Source organism: Cibotium barometz, chromosome 48, assembly GCF_041138505.1.
Source record: "Cibotium barometz isolate CiBa-2024 chromosome 48, ASM4113850v1, whole genome shotgun sequence".
Taxonomy (NCBI): domain Eukaryota; kingdom Viridiplantae; phylum Streptophyta; class Polypodiopsida; order Cyatheales; family Cibotiaceae; genus Cibotium; species Cibotium barometz.
The window spans coordinates 2,573,351-2,597,030 of NC_141093.1; the positions used below are offsets into that span (position 1 = coordinate 2,573,351).

General features: G+C 42.8%; 1 protein-coding gene across 1 annotated transcript in view; it reads left to right on the top strand.

Annotated features, from left to right (window-relative positions):
* The window catches only part of LOC147610699 (uncharacterized), a 148,183-nt gene extending 133,230 nt beyond the window's left edge, over positions 1–14,953 (top strand). Inside the window, exons 17-18 of the mRNA XM_086785084.1 lie at positions 11,357–11,677; positions 14,805–14,953. Of these exons, the coding sequence (XP_086641210.1) occupies positions 11,357–11,677; positions 14,805–14,953 (470 nt within the window). The remainder of the gene's footprint in view (positions 1–11,356; positions 11,678–14,804) is intronic.
* Positions 14,954–23,680: the final 8,727 nt, after the last annotated feature.

Consider the following 23,680-nt stretch of genomic DNA (forward strand, 5'->3'; position numbering starts at 1 on the left):
TCCAGAGCAACTCATGGAGGGTCCACAAGATCCACTATGTCGGTTTCCTCCACCTCCTGGGTCCGGAAGAAACTGGTGATGAGAGAGAGAGAGAGAGAGAGAGAGAGAGAGAGAGAGAGAGAGCTGTATTAACGTCTACTAGAGGCCGAACTCGACCTATGAGACAAATCAATGTACAACTGTCAATGTCTTCTGGATGTCTAGAAAAAAAAGGACAAAATGAACATGAAATAAAGTATGAAAGTACTGAGCTAGTGGGGGGGTGTGATGGATGGAGCACTACTGCTAGAGGCTCAGTATGCAGCCTATATGCGTAGGGTATACAAGAATGCAATGCAGATCTGTTTAGCTCCAACCAGTACCATAATGGGGGTGTAATATGTGATACATAGGCGATGGCGAGGCAAAAATACCTCGGAGCATGATCTCCAGGTGTGAGTGTAAGTGAGCTAGCCGCTCCTGGATATGGTGCTGATGTCAAGCCCGTATCTCTGTGATCTCCCTCTGATGTAGTCTGGGAGTCTGGTAGCCTAGTGCTCTCGGTCTCCATCTGGCTTGGAGGTCTGCAGCGCGCTGAAGTGTAACCCCCTCCTATGTCAGGGTAGGCACGGGGATAGATCTCTGGAAGAAATCAGTGAGCTGGAGCTGTCGCCCACCTCTCCCTGTGGTATGAGTCCGTATCAATGTCTCTCTGTGGCGCTATGTCTCTAACAAGAACTGGCCAAATCTGCGGTGGTCTGTGGACTCCTTGATCTGGCGGAGTCGGGGATGTCCACTGAAGATGGTGGTGTATCTCTCTCTAATGACACTATATGCTCTGCATCTGCATACATAATGTTCCTCACTCTCGCCTGGTGCTCTCGGTCTCCGTCTGGCTTGGAGGTCTGCAGCACGCTGAAGTGTAACCCCCTCCTATGTCAGAGTAGGCACGAGGATAGATCTCTGGAAGAAATCAGTGAGCTGGAGCTGTCGCCCACCTCTCCCTGTGGTATGAGTCCGTATCAGTGTCTCTCTGTGGCACTGTGTCTCTAACAAGAACTGGCCAAATCTGCGGTGGTCTGTGGACTCCATGATCTGGCGGAGTGAGGGATGTCCACTGAAGATGGTGGTGTATCTCTCTCTAATGACACTATATGCTCTGCATCTGCATACATATTGTTCCTCACTCTCAACCTCCTCCTCGCATAGTCTGCATATCCTCTCTGCTCTAGGGATCCGTGCTGCCCTACCTGCCTCAATCGCAAGCTGGTGTGATGACACTGTGAGCTGGCCAATCGCCACTCCGGCACTATGAGGCATGTACACATCCATGTATCCAGGTCTCTGTATGAATCCATTCGCTGAGATACACATAAACTGATCTCTGTAGTATAGCATCTTCGGCAGTAGAGGCTGACTGGGTGTAATCCAAGTCTCTTGAGTGTATCTTTGCCATAAATCCTGCCGAAGGACTCTGTTCCTCTCACTGTGAGAGAGCTCGACGTGTGGTGCATGTATATCATACTAGAAAGGTGGCATGTGATCTATGTCGAGAGAGCTCGACGTGTGGTGCATGTATATCATACTAGAAAGGTGGCATGTGATCTATGTCGAGACCATGCTGAGTGAGCCACTGTATCATCTGTGAATACCATGATCTCCTATCTCCACTCTCTGTGAGCTGCTTGGACGCCTCAAAAGCTCTATGTGAGGGTCGATCTAATGGCATATCTTTGATCCTCTGTATGAAGCAGATCGTCTGGAAGAGGGCCTCTACTAGCATAGGAGGTGCAGCAAACTCCGTCCGGACAATGTCATGTGGGACGGAGGGTTTGCTCACGGATCATCCATGAGAGCATGAGAATCTGAGGTCTCTCTATTTGAGACCATGTGGAGGTGGCGAGCCCAGGTGCCCATACTGCTACAGCATACATCAAAGCAGGGGTGACTAGTGTGTCAAACAACCACCCCTTCATGTGGGGCTCCTGGAAGTGTGCCTGGTGACACTATCTCTCTAGCATGGCCAGAGCTGCATACCCTCGTGTGAGTCTATCCCTGGCTGCTTCTTGTGCCATAGTGAATCTTCCTGGCGGAGTCGTAAATGTAATCCCGAGGTACACATATGAGTCTACCACCTCTACCTGTCCTCCTACTAGTGTGAAGATGGCCTCTCGTCGAACCGGCCCTAAGGTGTGGAAAATCATGGCCTTGGTTTTCCCATAAGCCCCCTCTGTGTGCAGAAGTCATTGAGTGCATGGAGATGGTGTTGTAGTCCCATCCGCGACTCAGAGACCAGAATAATATCATCTGCATATAGCATAATGTGGACTGTGGTACTTGAGATGTCTACCCCGTCCCCACCACCGTGACCAATGAAGTCAGCCACCTCATCGATATATAGCCCAAATAGTGTAGGAGAGAGTGGGCATCCTTGCTTCACACCTATGGTGCTAGCAATAACATCAGATAGCCCCCCAAGGAATCGTATGCACCCGAGGACCTGCTCATATAAAGCATAGATGCCCCAAATCATCTCTGATGGGATCCCCAATTATTGTAGGCGCTAGAAGAGTCTCTCTCGTGGCAACGTGTCAAATGCTTTGCGGAAAACCACAAAGCGCAGTATAATCTCTTCTCCCGCGCCCTAGCCTGGTCAATCAGACATCTCAGAGTGAATATATGGTCAATAGTGGAGAAAGCTCGTCGGAATCCAGCTGCCCTGGTGCTCGCAGTCCCTCCTTCTCTACATATGAGCTCAACTCTACCTCGAGCACTGCGCCATAAAGTTTGGGCAATGTATGACCAATCATGATAGCCCTGTAGTTGCTGGGGTCTAGCATGTCTCCCGCTTTGTGGAGAGGCACGATGGTGTGCATAGTCCACTCATCTGGTAGGCCCTCCACTAGTGCCCTATTAAAGAGGTGAGCAACAAAGGGTCCCAGTGTGTCAGCTGCATAAATAAGATGCTCACTCTGTATACCTGTGTGGTCAGTCGATCTGCCATGCTGTAACCGACAGATAGCTCTCTCTACCATCGAGCCGGTAAAGAAAGTAGAGGTGATAGGGTGGGACTCCTGTGGCTGTGGTATGGGCGGCTGCTGAGGGATATGGTAGAGGCTCTTTGCATATGTGTGCCATTTGTGTGGATCCTCAATCAGGGTACGAGGGCAAGGCTCTCTCATCCTGCGCCATGCAGTGGCTGCATCTCTGCTCATGAGTAGGTGGTATATATGCCGGTACTATGCCTCCTCATATGCACGCCTCTTACGGCGTGTGAGGGTCCTCATCTGTCGGCTCGCCTATCTCTATGTAATGGTCCCCAGTGCTCTCTGGGCACGGAGGTGTCTATATAGCTCTCTGCACTCATCATCATACCACCGATTCTAGGGCATGCTCCCAGATCTATCTGTGTGTGCAATGTGTTTATGATGGGGGAAGCTGCGGGTGGCGGCCGTATGTAGTAGAGATGGCATTGCATGAGGTTTTATGAAGACTTGCTTGCCCCTCGAGAGGATGTCTCGTCGGCTGTCCTGGCTGCAAGGGAGTCATTATTTGCTGAAGTACGATATCAAGTTGACCCTGATGTGGCGGTTCAGCTTGATGCTCGTGTTACTCAAGGGGAAGTGGAAGCTGTTCTCTCCAAACTTCCCATGGGAAAGAGCCCTGGTTGGGATGGTTTGACAAATGAGTTTTTCCGAAAATATGCTGATCAGCTTGCAGAGCCTTTGACGCTTATTTGTCAAAGGGTTTGGGATGAGGGATATATGCCTGCCGATTGGAAGTTGGGCATACTTCGTTTGTTGCCCAAAGTCCCTTCGCCTACTTCTTTGGCTCAATGGCGTCCGATCTCACTTATGGATATTATGTATAAAATCTTTACAAAGATTTTTGCCAATCGCTTGTAGAAGGTGAGTGTGTCTAGAGGTGACAGGGGATCCATTTGGAATAGCCCATCATATACATGATGCTCATATATGTCTGCCAAGTCATGGGTGAAGTAGAAAGTTGTACGTGATGCCTGTGTGGGCTGTGTGGGTGCTGGTGTGGAGCTCGCCAGTGACAGTAAGAGGTACGTGTGATCTACACCAATAGGACAGGGGGGGAATGGTGAAAGATGTCACTACCTGTGTGGTCTCCATGGACCCCATGATGCAGTCCACTGTGCTACCTCCCATGATGCAGTCCACTGTGCTACCTCCCCACCATGATTTTGGAAAGCATGTCAGTGCTCCTGAATCCTGCCACTATCTCATCCCGTTATAAATAACGAGATAGTGTCGCGCTCCCAGCTCAAGTAAGTGATGACCATATCTGGTGTTATCCGGCCCCATGTCCTCTGACACCCTGCAAGCTCCCGTGTCCTCCACCTCTAGAGTGTGCATCACCTCGCGGTGCTCGAAATCATAAATGCGAGAGAGAGAGAGAGAGAGAGAGAGAGAGAGAGAGAGAGAGAAAGAGAGAAGGGGGGTGGGAGGTGTTGTGGGGATGTTGGGGGGTGGGGAGGGTTTGATTTTAGAATAAGATGATTTAGGAATAGAGTCCACTATAGGGTTTCTTCTCCTTGCAAGTATCTATGTTCTATTTCCTAGGTTTTCAATCCTACAATCACTTACAGGTTTTCTGCAATTATCCAAGGTTTTCCTCCCTTGTAGGCCAAAAGTTTTAAGGCTAAAGATATGCCCTAAAATTTTAGGGTTTCCTCCTTCTCATGCTGTGTGGTTTTTTTGGATCATATGCAGAAGCCAAGATGAGAATTTGCAAAGAAGTAGATGAAGATCAGGTCATTGTCAGAAATGGTGGTCATTAGAGAGGGTTACTGTTTTTGTATGCCATATCCATGTCCTTCAAAATGGTACCTGTGGTTAACTCTCTACTCGTTAGACATGAGTGAGTGTGTGAGAGTGAGAGAGGTGTGTGTGTGTGTGTGTTGTGTGAAATGGCAATTGCGTTCACATCAAAAAGCCATGAGGGGCACGGGGTGCTCCTCTTAAGGCTTTTTTTTTAAGCCTTCATACCGCCCGTCGGATGCACTCACTTCATCGGGTCCAAAGGCCGGACAGTTCTTGGATAAAAAATAAGCAACAGCTTGATGATGTTGTTCACAATTATTATACTAGCTTATTTGCCGCCCCTGCCCCTGGCCCTTTTTTTTTGCTGAGATGGATGCCATAAATGTATTCCTTGGGTAGGTTCAATCCATTTTATCTTTGGATGAGGCACATGATTTTGAGGTGCCATTTACAGAGGATGAGTTGTCTGCTGCATCGGCACGATTGGGACGCTATAAATCCCCTGGATGGGATGGTTTAACAGTAGAATTCTTTGCTAAATTTTGGGATCAGGTGTGCCCTGTTCTGCTGCATATGATCAATCATGCATGGATATCTGGTTCTTTGCCCTCTTTGTGGAAACAAGGATTGCTACGATTGATCCCCAAAAAGCAATTATGTTCACAATTGTCAAATTGGCGCCCGAGTGTGGTTTATTGGCTCTATTAGGATGGCAGTGCGTGTTGCCTATTGGCTGATGCCCTTTCCTCCTCTTGATCCTTAGGCCACTCTGTGAGGCAAGGCTGTCCATTGAGTGCTTTGTTATATGCTATTGCCACTCATCCCCTGCTATTACACATGGATGCCCTGGTTTCACCGCAACATTTACATGGCATTAACATTCCTGGGAGTTCTGCTTTTGTTAGTCAAGCATATACCGATGACTCTTTTTTTTTTTTACAAAACTCTGAATCAAATCTTCAACAGATTATGTATGCCCTTGAACTGTATGGTCTAGCAGCGGGTTTAAAAGTAAATTTTGACAAATCCAAGCTCTTGGCCTTGAAGGGGCATGACTGGCATCATAAATTGTTGTGGCCGGGTCTTTTGATTCCTCCAAATCAGGTGGTGCGGCATTTGGGATACCCCATTGGATGGCATATTGCTTTGGCACAAGAAAGGCAGTGGGTGCTTCATAAGCTTGATTATTGGAAACTTTCTACTTGGCCGCTTCATGTTTGCCTTCGGATTGTTCATTCTATCATTATGGCGTATGTCCAGTTCCATTTTCCTCTCATTCATTGGTTCTCTACAGATATTGATCGATTCATGTCTAAAGCAATGGAATGTCACTTAAAGCGGTTCGTTTACTCTGGTATAATTATGTATGTGCGCCAAAAATGCATGGGGGCTTGAACATTCTTAATATTCATTTTCATTTATTGGTGGCGAGGAAGGCAATGCTCTTATTGACATTTGTGGAGCAGCATAAACCTTGGACACTTTTGCTTTCTAGTATGTTGGCCTCCCTTCGGGCAGGTGCTTTTGGGCGTTGGACCCCTGGTATACAGGATGTCATATTTGGGTATTTTTAGGGACACATTCCTAGTTGTCCCTTTTCTACTCGTCTGCTTCACGACTGGCAACAATTACTCTCTTATTTGAAATGGTCGGGTCGCCCTCCGGATCCTGGTAACACCCTTCAGCAAAGCATACATTGGAGCCGTGTTTTTGATTGCCCATTAGCCCTTTCTCAACCACGAAAGGCTTATTTCCTTCATTGCAAGGGAATTTGTACCATGGTTGATGTGATCGATGAAAGGGGTTGCACCCTCTCTTTCCCTCAGGCCAAGAGGCGTCATCATTTGGGTATGCACCACCGGCCTCTTTGGCATGCTATTATTACTATGCTTCAGACGTTTCAGCCAGTTCCGCCATTGTTCTCTACTCTGCCACTCCTAGATTGGAGGTTTGATCGTGGACTCCCAGGTTATTCCTCCTCCTCCTTTGCGGATCTGACAGCTAAAAATGCCTATTGCATTCTTCTCCCATAGCCATGGATTCAAGAGCATGGTAATCGGCTATGGTGCTTGGACAAGTCTCTTGCATGGTGGAAGACTTGTCTTCATCACATCTGGAAAAGTAAACTTCCTTTGAAGCAGCGGGTTTTCCTTTGGCGGTGTTTGGTGGGTGCACTCCCAATGGGTTCTCTGTTGGCTGCCATGCGGATTGCTTCATCAGTTTCTCCGACTTGTTTGCATCCACGTGAGACTGTGCTGCATCTTTTATGGGCCTATCCTACTGTCGTGATTTTTTTGCTCATTTGACAGCTTTGCTCCATGCTCGTTTTCCCAGCCTCACTTTTGGCAGGCATTTCTGGCTCTTTGGTAGATTTGCTTCCCTCCTTGATTATGCTCAATTCTTCTCCTGGTGCCGTTACTGGGCTCTATGGAGCATATATCATGCACGGAACACCCAGTTATTTCAGCATACCTCGGTGGATGTTTATGCTTAGTTTCGTTGTTCTTTGCTTCAGTCTCTTCACGATGCTCAAATCCTTGGACAGCTTTCCTTGCCTCAGCTGGAAGTGTTTTGTCATTGTTTTTAGGATGAACACCAAATCCTCATAAGGCATAAATGCCCTATTTGGTCTTCCTCTGTATCATCAATCAGAACTACCTTACTTGGCTTAGTCACTTGGTAAAGTGGTATGTGCACCACGCTCATATGGCAATGTCCATAAATTTTGCATTTTATGGGACATAGATAGACCTACTCCATGATGTGTGGCTTTGGATATTCATATGGAAGGGATGCCAACCCAAGAGGGTTTTTTCCAGCTTAAATGGGGCAAGTTTGCTGGTTCATGTTTGCATGTGGTAAATTTGAACATATGCAATGTGAGTGTCCTTCATCTTTATACCAAACCCCTAAGGCAGCTATGCCTTTGCAATCTCCTCAACTAGCTGTAAATGCATGACAGAACAAGGGAAAAACTATAGTGCAACAATAAAATGCTTTAGCTGATAAGGGTAAGCCAAAGTAACAGTTACTCCCCTGCCTCAAAAAGACAAAGAAAAGCAAGATTTGAGATCTTGGCAAACACCTAAAAAAACAGTAAAGCCAAGAACTCTAGTAGTTTGAAATTGAAGAGAGGGTTCTAGTGTTGTTGGTTCATCCTCATCTGGTCCTCGTTTCATACACGATGTTTCAAGAGTGGGTAAAATGTGTCTTTCAGATCATTACCCACTGTGGATGATGTTGTAATTTGGCATATCAACAATGGATGTACCACTCCCACAAAAGAGGCGACTACTAATTAACAATAGCTATCTAAAACATCAACTTTTTGTTGATTTGGTGGCTCATGTAATGCAGCCCTTGAAGATGCATATGTTTGTTGACATTGACATGGCTTGGTGCAAATTTGCCACTCACATACAGGCTGTTATTTTTTATTATGGTAAATGGTTCTTGGGAGAAGAAAGAGGTAGAGTGAAGGATGCAAAACTCATGGCTCAACAACTCACTAAATGTAGTCATCAAAGAAGTCTTGATGATTCAGAGCAAGAGGCATTGATGCAAGCAAGCATTTGTCTTAAGAGAAACAATGAAAGAAAGCTGCAAAAGTGGGGGATCAGTTCAAGACAAAAACCTCTAAAAGACACAAGTTGCTCGTCTAAAGGATTTTTCAAGGACTTACATGCTTCCAAGATTTTGCAATGCATTCATAGAGTTAAGAATCAGGATGATTGTTGGATTGGCAGTAGGCAGCAATTAGAAAGGGAAGTTTATGGCTACTTCAGTGACCTTTTTGCAACCCCAAATGAACCTAGTCAGAGAATTATTGGAGCACGAGACCTGTTGCTTCGCAATATAAATAGAATTGTGTAGCAACAGAAGGCATTTGATTTGGAGGTTGAATTCACCATGGAAGAATTACAACATATAGTGTACAATTTGGGCAAATGGAAATCCCCACGCTGGGATGGCCTTAAGGTAGAATTTTTTCTGCCATTTTGGAATATGCTGAAATCTAAGCTGCTTTTTATGATTAATTGTTGTTGGCATTCAGGGGTACTCCCTTCTTCTTGGAAAAGAGGGAATTTTTTCTGCCATTTTGGAATATGCTGAAATCTAAGCTGCTTTTTATGATTAATTGTTGTTGGCATTCAGGGGTACTCCCTTCTTCTTGGAAAAGAGGGATTGGTTCGTTTATTTCCCAAAAAACATCTTTGTGAAAAGCTATCGGATTGGAGACCAATAACTCTTATGCCTGTGGTTTACAAATTGGTTGCAAAAATGCTAGCTAACCATTTGAAGAACATCTTATATGAGGGTCTACACCTTGCACAATATGGTCTGTGACCAAAAGGCAAATAATGGCATTGAATATGTGAAATATACTCAGCAAGATGTACTCATAATGCAAATAGAATAGAAAAAGCATTTGATTCAGTACAATGGCAGTTTATTGCCAGTGTCATGGAAAAAATGGGGTTTGGGCCTAAGATGAGAAATATTATTTATTGGCTCTATGAAGGCTCGATGTATATTACACAAGTGTCTTTCAGATATTTGGTCTCTAGGCAAATCAGTGTAACAAGGTTGCCCCCCAGTGCATTGCTCTATGCCATAGCCACTCATCCCATGCTCTTATTAATGGACAAACTGCTTGCAGAGAAAAAGCTACATGGCATACAGATTTCGGATGTTAATCACTTTATCAGCCAAGCTTATGTGGATGACTCATTTTTCTTTCCAAGGAATAATCAAGATGATGTTAAAATAATTATGGACGCTCTGGATCGGTATGGTCTTGCGGTAGGCTTGAAAATTAATTTTGCTAAGTCCAAGCTTCTACCATTTAAGCATTGTGATTGGCACTCTTTTTTTTGGCGGGCAGATAATCTCACCAGAACAAATGGTTAGACATCTCTTGGGTATCCTCCGGGCTGGAATGTGCGAGAACGACAATGGGTGTTGGACAAGCTAAATTTCAAACTTCAATATTGGAAATTACCTACCTGGCCATTGCATGTTAGATTGAGAATAGTGATGGTGGCTGATATTCAATTTCACGTGCCTCTTGTTCCTTGGTCTTTAGCAGATTTGGATAGTTTCATGAATGCAGCATTAGCATGTTTGTGGCATACTAAGGTGGACAAAAATCCCATCACGTTACTCAAAAAGCATTTGGTATGTACTCCAAGAATGCATGGTGGCCTCAATATATTGAATTTACACTTTCATGTTATTGCCAAGAAAGCTTCTCTTCTTTTGAGTTTCTTGGAGCAAAAATAGTCCTGGACTTTAATGTTATCGAGCCTTGTTGCAGCATCAATGAAAACTCCAACCTTTCGGCATTGGATGATTGTTCATGCTGAGGTTATATTTGGATGCTTAGAGGGGCGCATTCTTGTATCCCCATTTTCTATGAAATTGATTCAAGACTGGTTGACTTTGATGGCTCAAATGAAATGGTCTGGTAGACCGCCTGATCAAGGCAACTCCCTTTGTAGAGAGAGCATCCATCTTGCTCTTTTATAGCCAAGAAAGGCTTATTTCCTTTCTACCAAAGCAATCAGACATGTTGAGGATGTGCTGAATGATAGGGGCTGTGTACTTTCTTATCCACAAGTTATGACACTTTACAATCTAGGTCTACATCACAGACCGATATGGTGAACCATAGCTTCTTTACTTTTTGATTTTCAGCCTGTACCTCCTCTAGAATTGAGTCATAGCGTGAAAGATTGGATATTGGTAGGTCAAAATGTAGACGGCCGTGTGGTGCCCTTCCTTGGATACAAGTTCATGGAAACTCACTATGGCACATTAACAAGCCTTCTGGCTAGTGAAGGGTGTCTCTCTCAAAGATCTAGAAGAGTAAATTACCCCTTAAACAGAAAGTCTTCTTCTCGAGATGCCTCTTTGGTACTTTACCGGTTGGCAGTTTTCTTGCCGAAAGACGTATTGCTCCTGCTTCTTGTAGAAGGTGTTCACGTCCACATGAGACAGTTTGTCATCTTCTATAGTCTTGCCCCCATTCTCGTGCTCTTCTAGACAGATTGTCAGGGCACCTTCATGTGAAATTTGTGGACAGATCTTTTGGCAAAAAAAATTGACTATTTGGCTGCATTTCCCCACTTTGCTAGAATTTGATACTTTCATTGCATGGACTAGATTTTGAGCCCTATGGTCCATTTAACATGTAAGAAATCAGCTAATCTTTGCCACATGTGACCCAAGATATTCCCTGTTTTACTTTCTTCAGGAGATCCCTTCTTTTAACTCTTCAGGATCCTTTCGACCTTGGAGATCTTCCCTTGCACAAGCTACAAGTGTTCTTTGATTGCTTTTGAATTTTAGCTATCTCATAGTTGGACAGCTAGTGTTGTAACTTACCTCATGTTTTCTATATTCTGATTGTGGGTTTTCTTCTCCACTTGGAGGTTTCCCACTAGTAATATAACGTATTTTTAAAAAAAATGTGTGTGTGTGTGTGTGTGTGTGTGAGAGAGAGAGAGAGAGAGAGAGAGAGGAGGGATGGAGGGGGAGGGGGAGGGGGAGGGGGAGCTTTTTTCAAAAGTACTATTTTCTTGTAGGTGAAGTGAAGATTACATCATGTATCCCTTTTGGATTTGGTCTCACTAAGTCAATAGTTGGCTTCACACAAGAAATAATGATTCAAACTATGGACATGTTTGGGAATTTAGCTGGAGAGTTTTATGAAGATGGAGAAACTCTTGAATTTTTGATAGAAATTTCAAGACTTACAATCTATGATTATTTTCAAACCTATCAATCATCACAATTTTATTACAAAGGTAGCTACACACTTTATGATGCAGGCGAATATAGTTTGACCATAAGCTCTAGAGATGTTCCCATCAACGGAAGTCCGTTCAATCTCACTGTTTCAAAAGGTATATTGATATGTATAAAGAAGCTTGACTCATAAATCACTTTAATTTCAAATTTCTATGAACACTCGTCAATTTGATTAAGGGTGGGGGGTGTGTGCGTGTGTAAAAGAAAAGAGGGGAGGGGAGACTTGTTCTCTCCATAGCTGGCTGCTCTTCAAGAGGCGCCGGGAAGGGACCTCGATTCAACATTGTTAACAATCCTAAAATGGGATTGATCATGGTGAAAGACATAGATTAAGCAACATTAAGGTGGATTGAACCACACTAAAAACTCCATGAGAAAGAGAGAGAAATTGCACACTCAACACTCAATTCTATTCACTTGCATATCACAATGAACCGTACAATGATATAGGCTTTCTAGCCTTATCCCACTTTACACATCATCATCCATGTGGCACTCCCTTTTCTTTTGGTCAACACTCACACACCATACAATATTACATGTGGCATTCCTATCTCACCACAATATCTTGCACCTCTAGGGTGCTTTCACACATACACACAACACCACGATTACATCTCTCAACAAACATGTGTCTTTAGGATTCAACTAGGCTTCGAGGCCGAAGAGACATGGATGGCGATGTTCCAAAAGTGGGTGAGATGTGGTGCTAGACCCTAGTTGCCATCCTTCTTAAAAAGGAGTGCCAACAATTGTCTATCCACTCATACATGCATTTGGCCTTCATTCAGCTCCGTCGAGAGGAATCAGCAAGTCGACCAGCTCCGCTAACAACATCCCAACATGTCCTCCCTGGCTCTAATACTATGTTGGAAACTTGGGGCTACTTCCTGGGAGGTCACCCATCCTAGTAGTGTTCATGCCACTGTGCACTTAACCTCCACCACTCTAATCCCTTCCAAGCCACAAAAATTGGTCGAGGAGGGATGAGAATGGCCCTAGTCTTCTATTATTTATAGATGATCCCAGTGCTTGGGACGTTATGCATGTGGGATGTGGGCGGCCAGGCCACGACCTTCCAACATAAGGTTCTCATACACACGAGTGTCTCCCCGTACACAGAGATTTTGAACACTTGGAAAAAATTGTATGTGAGAGATAAACTCTTTGTGTAGGTGTGCAATAGTTTGTACCAGAAAACTTTTCTGGACACCCAAAAAGTAGGTGGAGATATTGTGGACTCTACCATGTGTCACAAAAGAAGAAAAATTCAAGAGCTTGAGATCTATCAAATGCCCCTAACCTTACCCAAACTAGCCAAACATATAAGACCAACCCAAAAAGACAAACATAATAATCTCAACGATCATGATGTGTACATACGACATCAAATTTGATATACATAAGCTTTTGTTAATCGATGAAATTGATTACAATATGGTTATGTCATTTTGTCATATTCGAAGTAAATGCTGATATTTCATATAGTTGTTAGCCTTTGATACTTACAACGTATTGATTTTATACAGCATTGCATGTAGCATGATTTTTCTACATCCACCAAGATGAACTCAATGTAGCATGATTTGCTCAAGGGAGTGAAAACAAGAAGACAAAAGGTTTCAGCCATAAGAAAGGCTTTAGAGGCATTCTTTGCTCTACAAAAGTCAGCTTTTTAAGCACCAATCCTTACACTCGCATCATGGGATGATCCCTTCGAGGAACCGATGCCAGTAATCTCGCCATTGGAGCAGTTTTGCAACAAGAAGGAAGACCCGTGGCATATTATAGCAAGAAGTTGAATGATGCAGAAAATAAATATTATGTATATGACAAAGAGTTGCTAGGGGTTATCACAGCCTTGAAATAGTGGAAACCTTTTCTTTATGGAAGGGAATTTACTGTGAAGACAGACCACCGGGCCTTGAAGTGGTTACATAATATGGCAAGTGCCCAATGGAGTGATAGACAACACCTGGGGAGGCAATTGTTCCAATAGTTCGGCAAAATGATTGAATATGTACCGAGTAAGCACAACCCTATAGCAGATGTTTTGAGTCGTAAAGGTATTATTCAGACAATAGAGGAGTCCATTGTGTTGGAGATACAAGGAAAGAACTTAGACAGTATAAAGACAGAATATGCAGATTGTCCAGAATTTGAAACTCCTTACAGTATGGCCCTTTATTCAGAACCGTGTCATTATACCATTCAGGACAGTTGGCTCTTTTACAAGGTTAGACTATGTGTTCTCAGGGAGAAGAGACCGGCACTCCTCCATGATGCCCATGATTCACTTGTTGGTGGTCATCATCTCACGGGATCAATAGTACTTTGGAGAAGTTAGAAAGATTGTTTTACTGGTCGAAAATACGCAAGTATGTATACAACTATGTTTCTGCATGTTCCATGTGTCTAAAAGTGAAAGTACCTTACACCAAACAGGCAAGGTTGCTTCTGCCATTGCCCGTTCTAGAGAGTCTGTTTCATGACATTTCGATGGATTTCGTTGGACCACTTTTCCCGCATCTACTAGATCTCGGAATACTCGGTGTATGACGATAGTTGACAAATTCAGTAAATTTTGTATGCTTATACCATGGCAAATAGATGGCCACAGCAGAAGATATAGCTCTGCTTTTTCTCTAACATTGGTATATCCAGTTCCAGTGCATTCCATGCCCAGACCAATGGCCAAACAGAGATTTACAATCGATGTGCTTAAAGAATAATGCCATGATCAGCGTCGAAGTGGGAGCTTCATCTCCCATTGGCGGAGGTGATTCTCAATGGCACACACTCATCCAGTGGTGTTGGCAGAACTCCTTACGAGGCAGCCTTTGTCGAAGATTTTCAATCCTTCTCACGCGGATGATATCTCCTTCCTTGGAAGCCAACAAGACGTCAGAAACATTTTCAGTCATTATTGAGTCGATCAAAGAGCATCTTACCAAAGCTCAAAAGGCTTACACCAGACAGGCAAATAAGTCAAGAAGAGACGTCAACTTCAAAGAAGGTGAATGGATATATTTAAGGATCATGAAGCAAAGACTCAAGCAAGTGGGCAAGCGCTATTCAAAGTTGTCATTCAGGAGTCTTGGTCCTTTTCCCATCATAAAGAAGATAAGCGATGTCACCATGCAACTCAAAACGCTAGACAGTTGGATGATGCACAACGTCTTCCATGTATCTTGGTTAAACCTTCATTGTAGAATGTTCCAGAAGAGCAACAGCCAAAAATGGTTGATGAAGTAGAAATGATGAGCCCGAACAGATCCTTCTACATCATTGGAAGCAAGATTCTGGACAACGACTCTGCCAATTTTATACAAAGTTCAAAGATCAAGGGACCCATGAAGCTGTTTGGCTAGATGAAGAATTTTTCCTCGCCAAGCTAAGTAGGAGGGAATGTCACGTGCACCATGCATTGTGGTACATGGTGACAAACTGGCTCATCAACAGTGCAAGAAACATGTACAAAAGTAGTACCTTGATAAGATATTTTGACATATGTCGTGACCCTTTGTGAGCCCTAGTCTGGGACATGTCAGGCACGAGCTATGTAGTTCGGCCTTCCAACCTTAGAGGCCTATCAGGTCAGTCCTCTAAACCCACTTTGGAGAATTCAGCAAGTAATCATCATGTAGGTGCATGTAGATGTCACCCTTAGGAGTAGAAGTAATTAAAAGCATGTTAGTTGCATTCATATAGCAAGGGCCAGCCCCAAGGAGGGGGCATCGTTGCAAGAGGTATTAAGTACCCCTAGCCAACCCCTAAGCCCAGTCGGTAGCCCTTGAGGGGCTTGGGCAGCAGTCGGCCAAGGCCCATATCGGCCAGCCCAAACTGATGCAATCGGCCAGCCCATGCATTAAAATAGCATTTAATGTTGATTAAGCAGGTCGTGGCACAATAAATACAGGCCGACAGCTTCTGACAACCGACCAACAGCCCATGGACATAAAAAGGCAAGCTAGCCTCATTCCATAAATCATCAGAAGACAAATCAAGTTATCAAGCAAAATAGTCAAGTATGCGTGTTTAGGCCTTAGCCTTTGCTGACTTAGAGAAATCTTGTGCTTTCAGCCCAAGGCAAATAAAGCTCAGCCTCTTCAAGAGTTCTCAGCACACCAACCCTTAGTCTCAGGCTAGTGTTTTTCCTCTTCGAAGATAGCTTCACATGCGCCTATACAACTTATGCACAGTTCTGCCCAACGTTTGGTCGCTTTGTCCTTGCGTTTGGCAGTCAGTCAGTTTGTCAGCTCAGTCTCGTGGACACAGTTTAGCTTGTATTCAGTTGTGCAGAAGAAATAAAGCAAATACTCTTGCTTGTAGGGGGGGGGGGGGGGGGGGCTGGGGGGCTTTCCGTGAGTAATTTGGGACCCCATCTGGTTTGGTCTCTTGACTACATCTTTCAGATTCATGTATTCTGTTTAAAGGATTGCTAAAGACTCACTAAACTCGGGCTTAAAGAAGGCCTCATTGTGTCACAGAGTTCTAGCTTGGCGTATGCTACAATAAGTTAACCTTATACACTTAATAGATTAAGGCTCGCCAAAGTGGCTGATGCTTCAGCCACTTAGGTGATCTGTTGGGACGATCCTTGAAAGCATGTTTGAATCCACACTTATAACATGTGCCTCCATATGGAGAGACATTAGGGTTTGGGACCAAATTTGGAAATTGATTCTAGGCACTAGGTGCGACAGTTCTATAAGGGCACTCGACAACATGATGCAAGCCCTTACAATGGAAACATTACGTTGGTGGCATGTGTGTCATGTTGTTAAGGTTTCTTGCTCTTTGTTGCACTATGGCCTCAAACAGAGAGGTATAGTCTATGCCTGGAGGTTGATCTGGATAGACATATAAATTATATTGCTCGTATGGCTCATAGCTCTCTTGTTTTGGAATCTTTGAGTTGGCTAGCAGTGTCACTAAGTACTCCAAGAGGAACGGGTTGGGGTGGTAATGGCATTGGTGGTGGTTTATACATACCTCTTGGCATAGGGTTCTGATGACTATGCAATAAATCATGCGCCATTTGAGAAGCATTTGGCATGGGCGGTATGGCTAGTGGTTACTATGGCGCCGAGTGCATAGGTTCTTGTGTTGGGTTTCCCTGGCACCAACAATGGGTTGTATCATGATTCCCATGGCACACAAAATTATTGTTGTCTAGGTCTTAGCATTGGACACTCAATACTAGTTTTTTTTAAACAAAAAATTGCGCTCCATACTAGTTTTATTTTGAGAAGATTTTGGCATGGGTGATATGGTTAGTGGTTTCTTTGGCACCGAGAGCATAGGTTCTCATAATGGGTTTCCCTAGCACCAACAATGGGTTATATCATGGTTCCCATGGTGCACAAAATTATTGTCATCTGGGCATTAGCATTGGACACTCCATACTTGTTTTATTTTTATGAAAAACTACGCTTCTCCAAACCATATCTCTTCATGGGAATAAATGTGGGCGTCCTGCTTGAGGTTCTAGGTTGCCCTTGGGGTTGTCCTTGCCACTGTTGGCCTAGATGATTTAGCAAATTCTCTACCAACTCTTCCATGCTTATGCCCTTAACTAGGACTCTAGCTGGTGTTGTTATGCATTCTTGGCCAGTGAGGCTTTGGATGATGCATCCCCTATCTCTTAGTTTGGGTGGATGACTTCTATATCCTTGTTGATGTAGTGCCTAGACCTATAGAGATGGTCATGGAGCCTCTTTCTCTTGAGACCGATCATAAATCAACCAATGAGTGATAGATCGTCGAATCTTTCATGGAGATACTTGGTTCCTGCAATGTAATCTTGCATGGTCTCTCCCTCCTCCTACTTAAGGTTATCAATGGGCCTCCATGTGGCTCCACTAGGTGAGAATTCCACATTGAAAGTGTGTCTTAAGACCTTGGAGTAATTGGTCTTTTCGAGTGGGTTTAGAGACCTAAACCACTCGTCTACTTTACCTTCAAGGCAAAGTCCAAATGAACAGACCTTGATGGGATCATCAATCTGCCCCATGGCCTCGTAAATTTGATCAAACTTATCTAGGTGGCATTGAATGGGATCTGCAATTCGTTCAAATTTGGTCATCATCCTAAAGATGTGGATTGGCTTAGTTTTGCACAACTTTGAGCCTCTAGATACTAGGTTGATTTTAAACCTCCTTCCCATTTCAAATGCCATCCTCAGCATGTCTTTTGCATATTCACGTGGCGATGGAATGTAAGGAGGTGGTTATGTGAAACCCTACATCTCAAGGTATGGGATCTCTTGTCCTCTGGGGTTGGGCTGTGCATTTTCCAATGGCACTTGTCCTCCGTCATCCTGGCCTTGAGCCTATAAGTTCATTGCAACTGAGGACACGTCCTATGAATGCTTGTGTGGATCCCTTTGTGATGAGGTAGTCCTTGACCCTAACACCTCTTCCTTAAACCCCGAAAGCACATCTTCCTATTGTCACAAGAAAATCCAATGGTGTATTCTCTCTACTCTCTTGCAACCCAAGGATTTGCTATTGGATTAGGTTTTGGGATATGCTTTTCTAAGACTGGATTGTTCCTTCTTATTTTCCTAGTTCTCTTGTCAACCATAGCACACAATAGATTGCCACTCTAAGCTTTGTATAGAATGGTTACAATAGCCATTAGAGGAAAAAATATAGTGTGACCCATGAGTATGAGAAAATTGCAACAAGCCAGCTCCTTGCCAACTCTCTTTAAAAGGTAAAAAAGGCATAAGTAAAATAGGTTGAAGAGCTTAAAAGGAAAAGTTGTTAATTTCAAGCTGGTTCTTTAACTTGTGGGCAATACGAACCATTGGCAGTGAGGAGGGCGTGGTCGGTCGGTTCGATTTGGGTCGTGTGAATTGCCCTTACAAAACATTATCGCTCGTGTTGGATGATTTCCCATGCTAATCCTCATGAGGACTAAGTGACACATCATGAATCAGGAGGGATCAATGGTTGGAAAGAGGCGTCACGATTGGGATTTGGGGGTTAACTAGGAGTGGAACTAGGGGTGAACTCGCGGGTGAACTAGGGGTGAACTAGGGAGACCTTTTCCAGCAAGAAAGTGAACTAGGGAAACATTTTCCAGCAAGAAAGTGAACTAGGGAACAAAATACCAAGATTTAAATTTAAAAACACTCTCCACATGGAAAGTAGCATAGTGGTTAGATGTTGAAAGCTTGAGCGGCTGGTTCCAAGTTCAAATCCTCTTTTGCATTGAGCTCGTCCCCTCGAAAATTTTCTAAGTCCCAAAAATCCCCATGGTATACCCTGAGTTCACCGCCGCTAGTTCACCCTTGAGTTTACCCCTCCTAAGTTCACCCCTAGTTCACTTGCCCGACGGGAATCCGACGATCTAGATTAGGCAAGATCATGATGCCTCTTTTCAGCCTTAGATCTCTCCTGATTCATAATGTGTCATTTAGTCCTGTGGTGGCCGGCTGATCTGTCGCCCGCCCGCTGGCTCAAAAATGATTGGAGTACCCCTAGGGTGATACTATGAGGTAAAAAAAGCTCCACTATGTGGTATCTACCTCCTCATCATAATGTCATCTGTAATGTTAGATAGTCAACTCAATATAGGAATAAGGGTGCATTGTGGTCATGGTTGCTCTTGCCATTATGCTTTGATGGATCAAGCCAATGGGAACTTCTTCCCTTCCTCTACATTGATATGCTCTTTGAAAAAGGGATGTGAGAAGTGTGTGGCTAAGTTGTTATTGTCTCCCCATGGATCTTACGGGTTTGTCTTTATCCATATGTATTTCTCGTAAAGAAGAGGTCCACACATCTATGATTTTTATACTTGGGAAAAGGATGCAAGAAGTGTCTGGCTATGTTTCTTGTCTCCCCAAGTGTCTCATGGGTTTGTCTCCATTTTCTTTGTATTTCATGTAAAACACACACATGATCCTCATATTTAATAACTCAATCAAGGCGACCAAATTTTCATCAAAATAAGCAATGGAATCTCCCTCTCATCTCATACTTGGGCTAGGCCTCAATCTCTTTTGGCTCTTTGATTTGAGCTCTTAGATTCCCATTCATCCAGTCTGATAAGTCTCTTAATAGTAGCTAGGTGTTTAGTTGTGAAAAAAAAACTAATCAAAACTTGGACTTCCAAAGACAAAAAGCCCATTGGAACTACTAAGTCCCTTGAACTTGGATGTGCTTTGAGGCTTCTTGATTGGTTTTAGAAATGGTTATGGGAATGGACTACTAATAGGCGTTTTGGAAATTATCTATTTCTTTTTTTTTTTTAAAGAATGCAGTAAGTTTTCCTTTTTGACTTAATTCATATATTATGCTGCAATATCAAAATTGTAAAAGTAAGCATAAATTCATAAAGTATTGATATAATGCAACATCGCTAATCATGAGTTTTTTATTTTATTTTATAGGGCTATGGCCTCAACCAACAATATTACTACTTACTAGATTATTGATTGCTCTAGAAAGAAACCCATTTACATTGGGAAGGTATGGTAAAATTTTATATTACTTGTTTTAGATAAACATTTTGAAGTATATAAGGTTCAATATAAAATATGTTTGTCCTATGAAATAATTAGCGATCTTATGTTACAATTATCTCTTCTTATGAAAGAAGTGGAACGAATCTCACATTAATGTAGTAAATGAATTATAAAATATCTCATAGTACATTAGTTATATAATAATACAATACTTTCTTGCTTAGCTAGAAAATGTTATGAGCCTTTCACCATGAGTTTTATATAGTAATATAAAAGCCCTCACATAAATTATAAATGAATTATTGCAACTATCTCTTCTTATGAAGGATGTGGAATGGATCTCACACTAAATTAGTGAATGAATTATAAAAGACCTCATAGTAGATAAGTTATATAGTAATATAATGCTTGTTCATTTTTGGGTATGCTCTCTCTTGCTAGGCTAGAAAATGTTATGAACCTTTTATGACTTCATATCCCCATGCAATATTATCTTGCATTAGAGATGATGTGAGGGAACATTGTTCTAATTATGAAAATAGCCTGAGAGATGTAACACTCTATGTATCCTAGTTTCTAGAAAGAGAAATTCCTAACAGTATTTAAAAACTTACTATTTCTACAATCCATGTTAATGAGAAATTTTGGCAATGCAATCCATGTTTCTAATTGGTTTGAAAGATGTATCTAGCCAAATGATGTCCATCTAGAGAGAGTAATTAAACTCTTTTTTATTAAGGAGGTCGGTGCAACGTCAAGGATAGAAGATCCAAATTTTGTAAGCATGTCCCTATATGAACAAAGGGATTTATCCTAATAAGATTGGAGAACACCATGACATGTAACCTCTTAATCTTGACCCAATCTAAGCCCTCAAAAAGGTGTCCCATTTAGAGCTATTAGGAAAAGCATTCAAGTAGCTCGGCCTAAGATTTGTTTTTGAATATCCATGTAGATATACTAATTGAACTCTTGTTTATAAAGGTGGAGATTGTAGATATCAAGAATGTAATGAGAAGAGGTCAGAGACTTTCCATCTACATTCCTCAAGAGAGGCTCCATTGAGTTTTGTATATTATAATAAAGTTGGCCATTTGTATGTACACCAGTGTGATCCTAGATAGCGAATCATGTGCTAATGATCAAATCTTGTGAAGATATATGATTTTCTTGAAGAACATCAATTTTCATGGCACCATCGAGCAACCCTAGGCCTCAAAAAGATCACCATGATCCCACAACACCTTTGTGCACCACATCGCAAAACACCAATTCGACAACTGGAACTGAAAAGACAACTCAGTCAAGCGTGCCAGCAAAGCCGATCATGGTGGCATCTAAGCTTTTGTCGTGGTGGATGGGCAAGCGATTCTCCACCCTTGGCTATTGAGTGCACATACGGTAAGCCCAAATCCTAAGCCCATGTGTACTTATGTAATGTAGCCCCCCCCCCCCCCCCCCCAAGTGTATAGTAACTACCAAAAATGTAAAAGTTATAATTAAAAGTGTCAAAAAACCACTAAAGACATGAACACACCACATTTGCACTGGCAACGTGCACATACCTTTGCACTTGCATGTGCACACGTGTCATGTGCATGTACCCACCTTCTCATACACACATCCATTCACTTGCATTCGTGCACATGCACCCCACACATTTGTGTATGTGCACACACCTTTGCACTTCATGCATGTGTACACACCTTTGCACACGTGTCATGTGCATGTACCCACCTTCTCATACACACATCCATTCACTTGCATTCGTGCACATGCACCCCACACATTTGTGTATGTGCACACACCTTTGCACTTCATGCATGTGTACACATTTCCCGTGCATGCACATTCATTCATTCACATGCACACATTCACACATTTACATGGTGCACACACGCCCATTTTCATGTGCACCACATGCAGACATTTGCACTTTGCGCCCGCACATACATACACATTTACATGCGCACATCACGTATCGATTCACACATTAGCACATGCACGTGCACACACAACTTCTAAGATAGCTTCAATGGGTATAATTAAGTGCTGATTGAACCAATGAGTTGTGGTCCTTGGAACCTACAACCGTGTCTAAAACATCCTCTGTGTGAAGGGCAAGGGGTAGTGGTCTTTCTTTATACAAGCATTCAACTTCTTGAAATTGAAACAAATTCTTGTTTTTCTTAGACACAATGATGATATATCTCCTCGTTAATCATTTCTACATACTTGGAGTTTGCTTTATAAGGTCTGGCTTTAAAAAAAACATCAAAGGTATGGTATGCACCAATACCTTTGGTGGAACTCCTTTCATGTCCTTGGAACTTCATGCAACACAATCTTTAAAATGTATAAGTAGGGCTTTCAACTCAGCAAGCTTAGCAACTTTTTTCTTGCATGGACTTACTTTGTATCCTCCTTCAGCAAGACTAGATCTACTTCTTCCTTGGTCTTGGTTGGTCCATCCAAGACTACATCCTTAGCCTCCTCCAGGGTCTTGTTTGCTCTTGGGGCAAGACTATGGTAACACGACCTTTGGTGAACTTCTTAAAGTTCTTAAGGGAACATCCATGTTCTTGTTCTTTCCCCCCTCTCTTAAAGTTATAGACCTTGAAGATGAGAATACCAAGGCTTCTAGTGTGTAATCCTTCACATAATTTTATGTCTCCTTCTAGTGTGTAATCAATTAGCTCCTTTACCGAGATTTTATTCCTGCTTTCCAAGTTTAGTGGCTATTTGGCCTAACTTCTATGGTGTAATGGTTCCCTTTTCCACAACATATAGAAGCTCGTGCACCTTTTGTCTTCAGATTCAATAGCTATCATTGAATTAGCATCTTTTCATCATTCACTACTTCTTCACTGGGTCCTCATCCACATTCATTGTTCCTTATGTAGCATGAAGGAAAGTTTTGGTGACCATTTAGACTCTCGCATCATCCCACTTAGTAGAACTCATCCACATCCACTTCGTTCTTGAGGGGTATCAAGATTCTCTTCCATTTTCCCCCATGCTTTGTTCTGGGTTTAGAATCTTCATTAGGATTTGGTGGCGCATCCTCAATGAACTTGGAATTCATCTCCGTTTCTAGGTTGATGATCTTGAACCATAGTTCGTGGCTTCTTTCACACAAAGGACATAACAATTCACTGAGAGGCTTGACTCTCATACCTGTCAATTAAGTGCTTGAATGGGTATATCATCCTACATTCTATGATCAGCTCTTGATGATTCCTAGGTGTTTAAAGTGTGTGGACACATCTTCCCACTTAAGGTCTAATCCATTAAGGAGGTATAATCAAAAGTAAACTGATCTCTATGGAAGTATAGTACTCTCCTACTTCATTTCTAGCTACACCTACCTCTTCTAACCCATGGTAATAGATTGTAGGGCTATCTATCATGGCTGACTCATGTATCCAATTAATGTGTTCATCACTATGGGCATCTCCCTCATCACTACTTGAGCTATCGGAGGTCTTTCACAAGGGTTTCTAATGCTAAGTCGAAATCCCATGCTTGCTACTTGCTTAGTAGACCATGTTTGTGGAGGTAAACTTGATTCTTTCCCTAGTCATGCATCACCATTGATGTCCTTAGCAAGGGTCTTTCT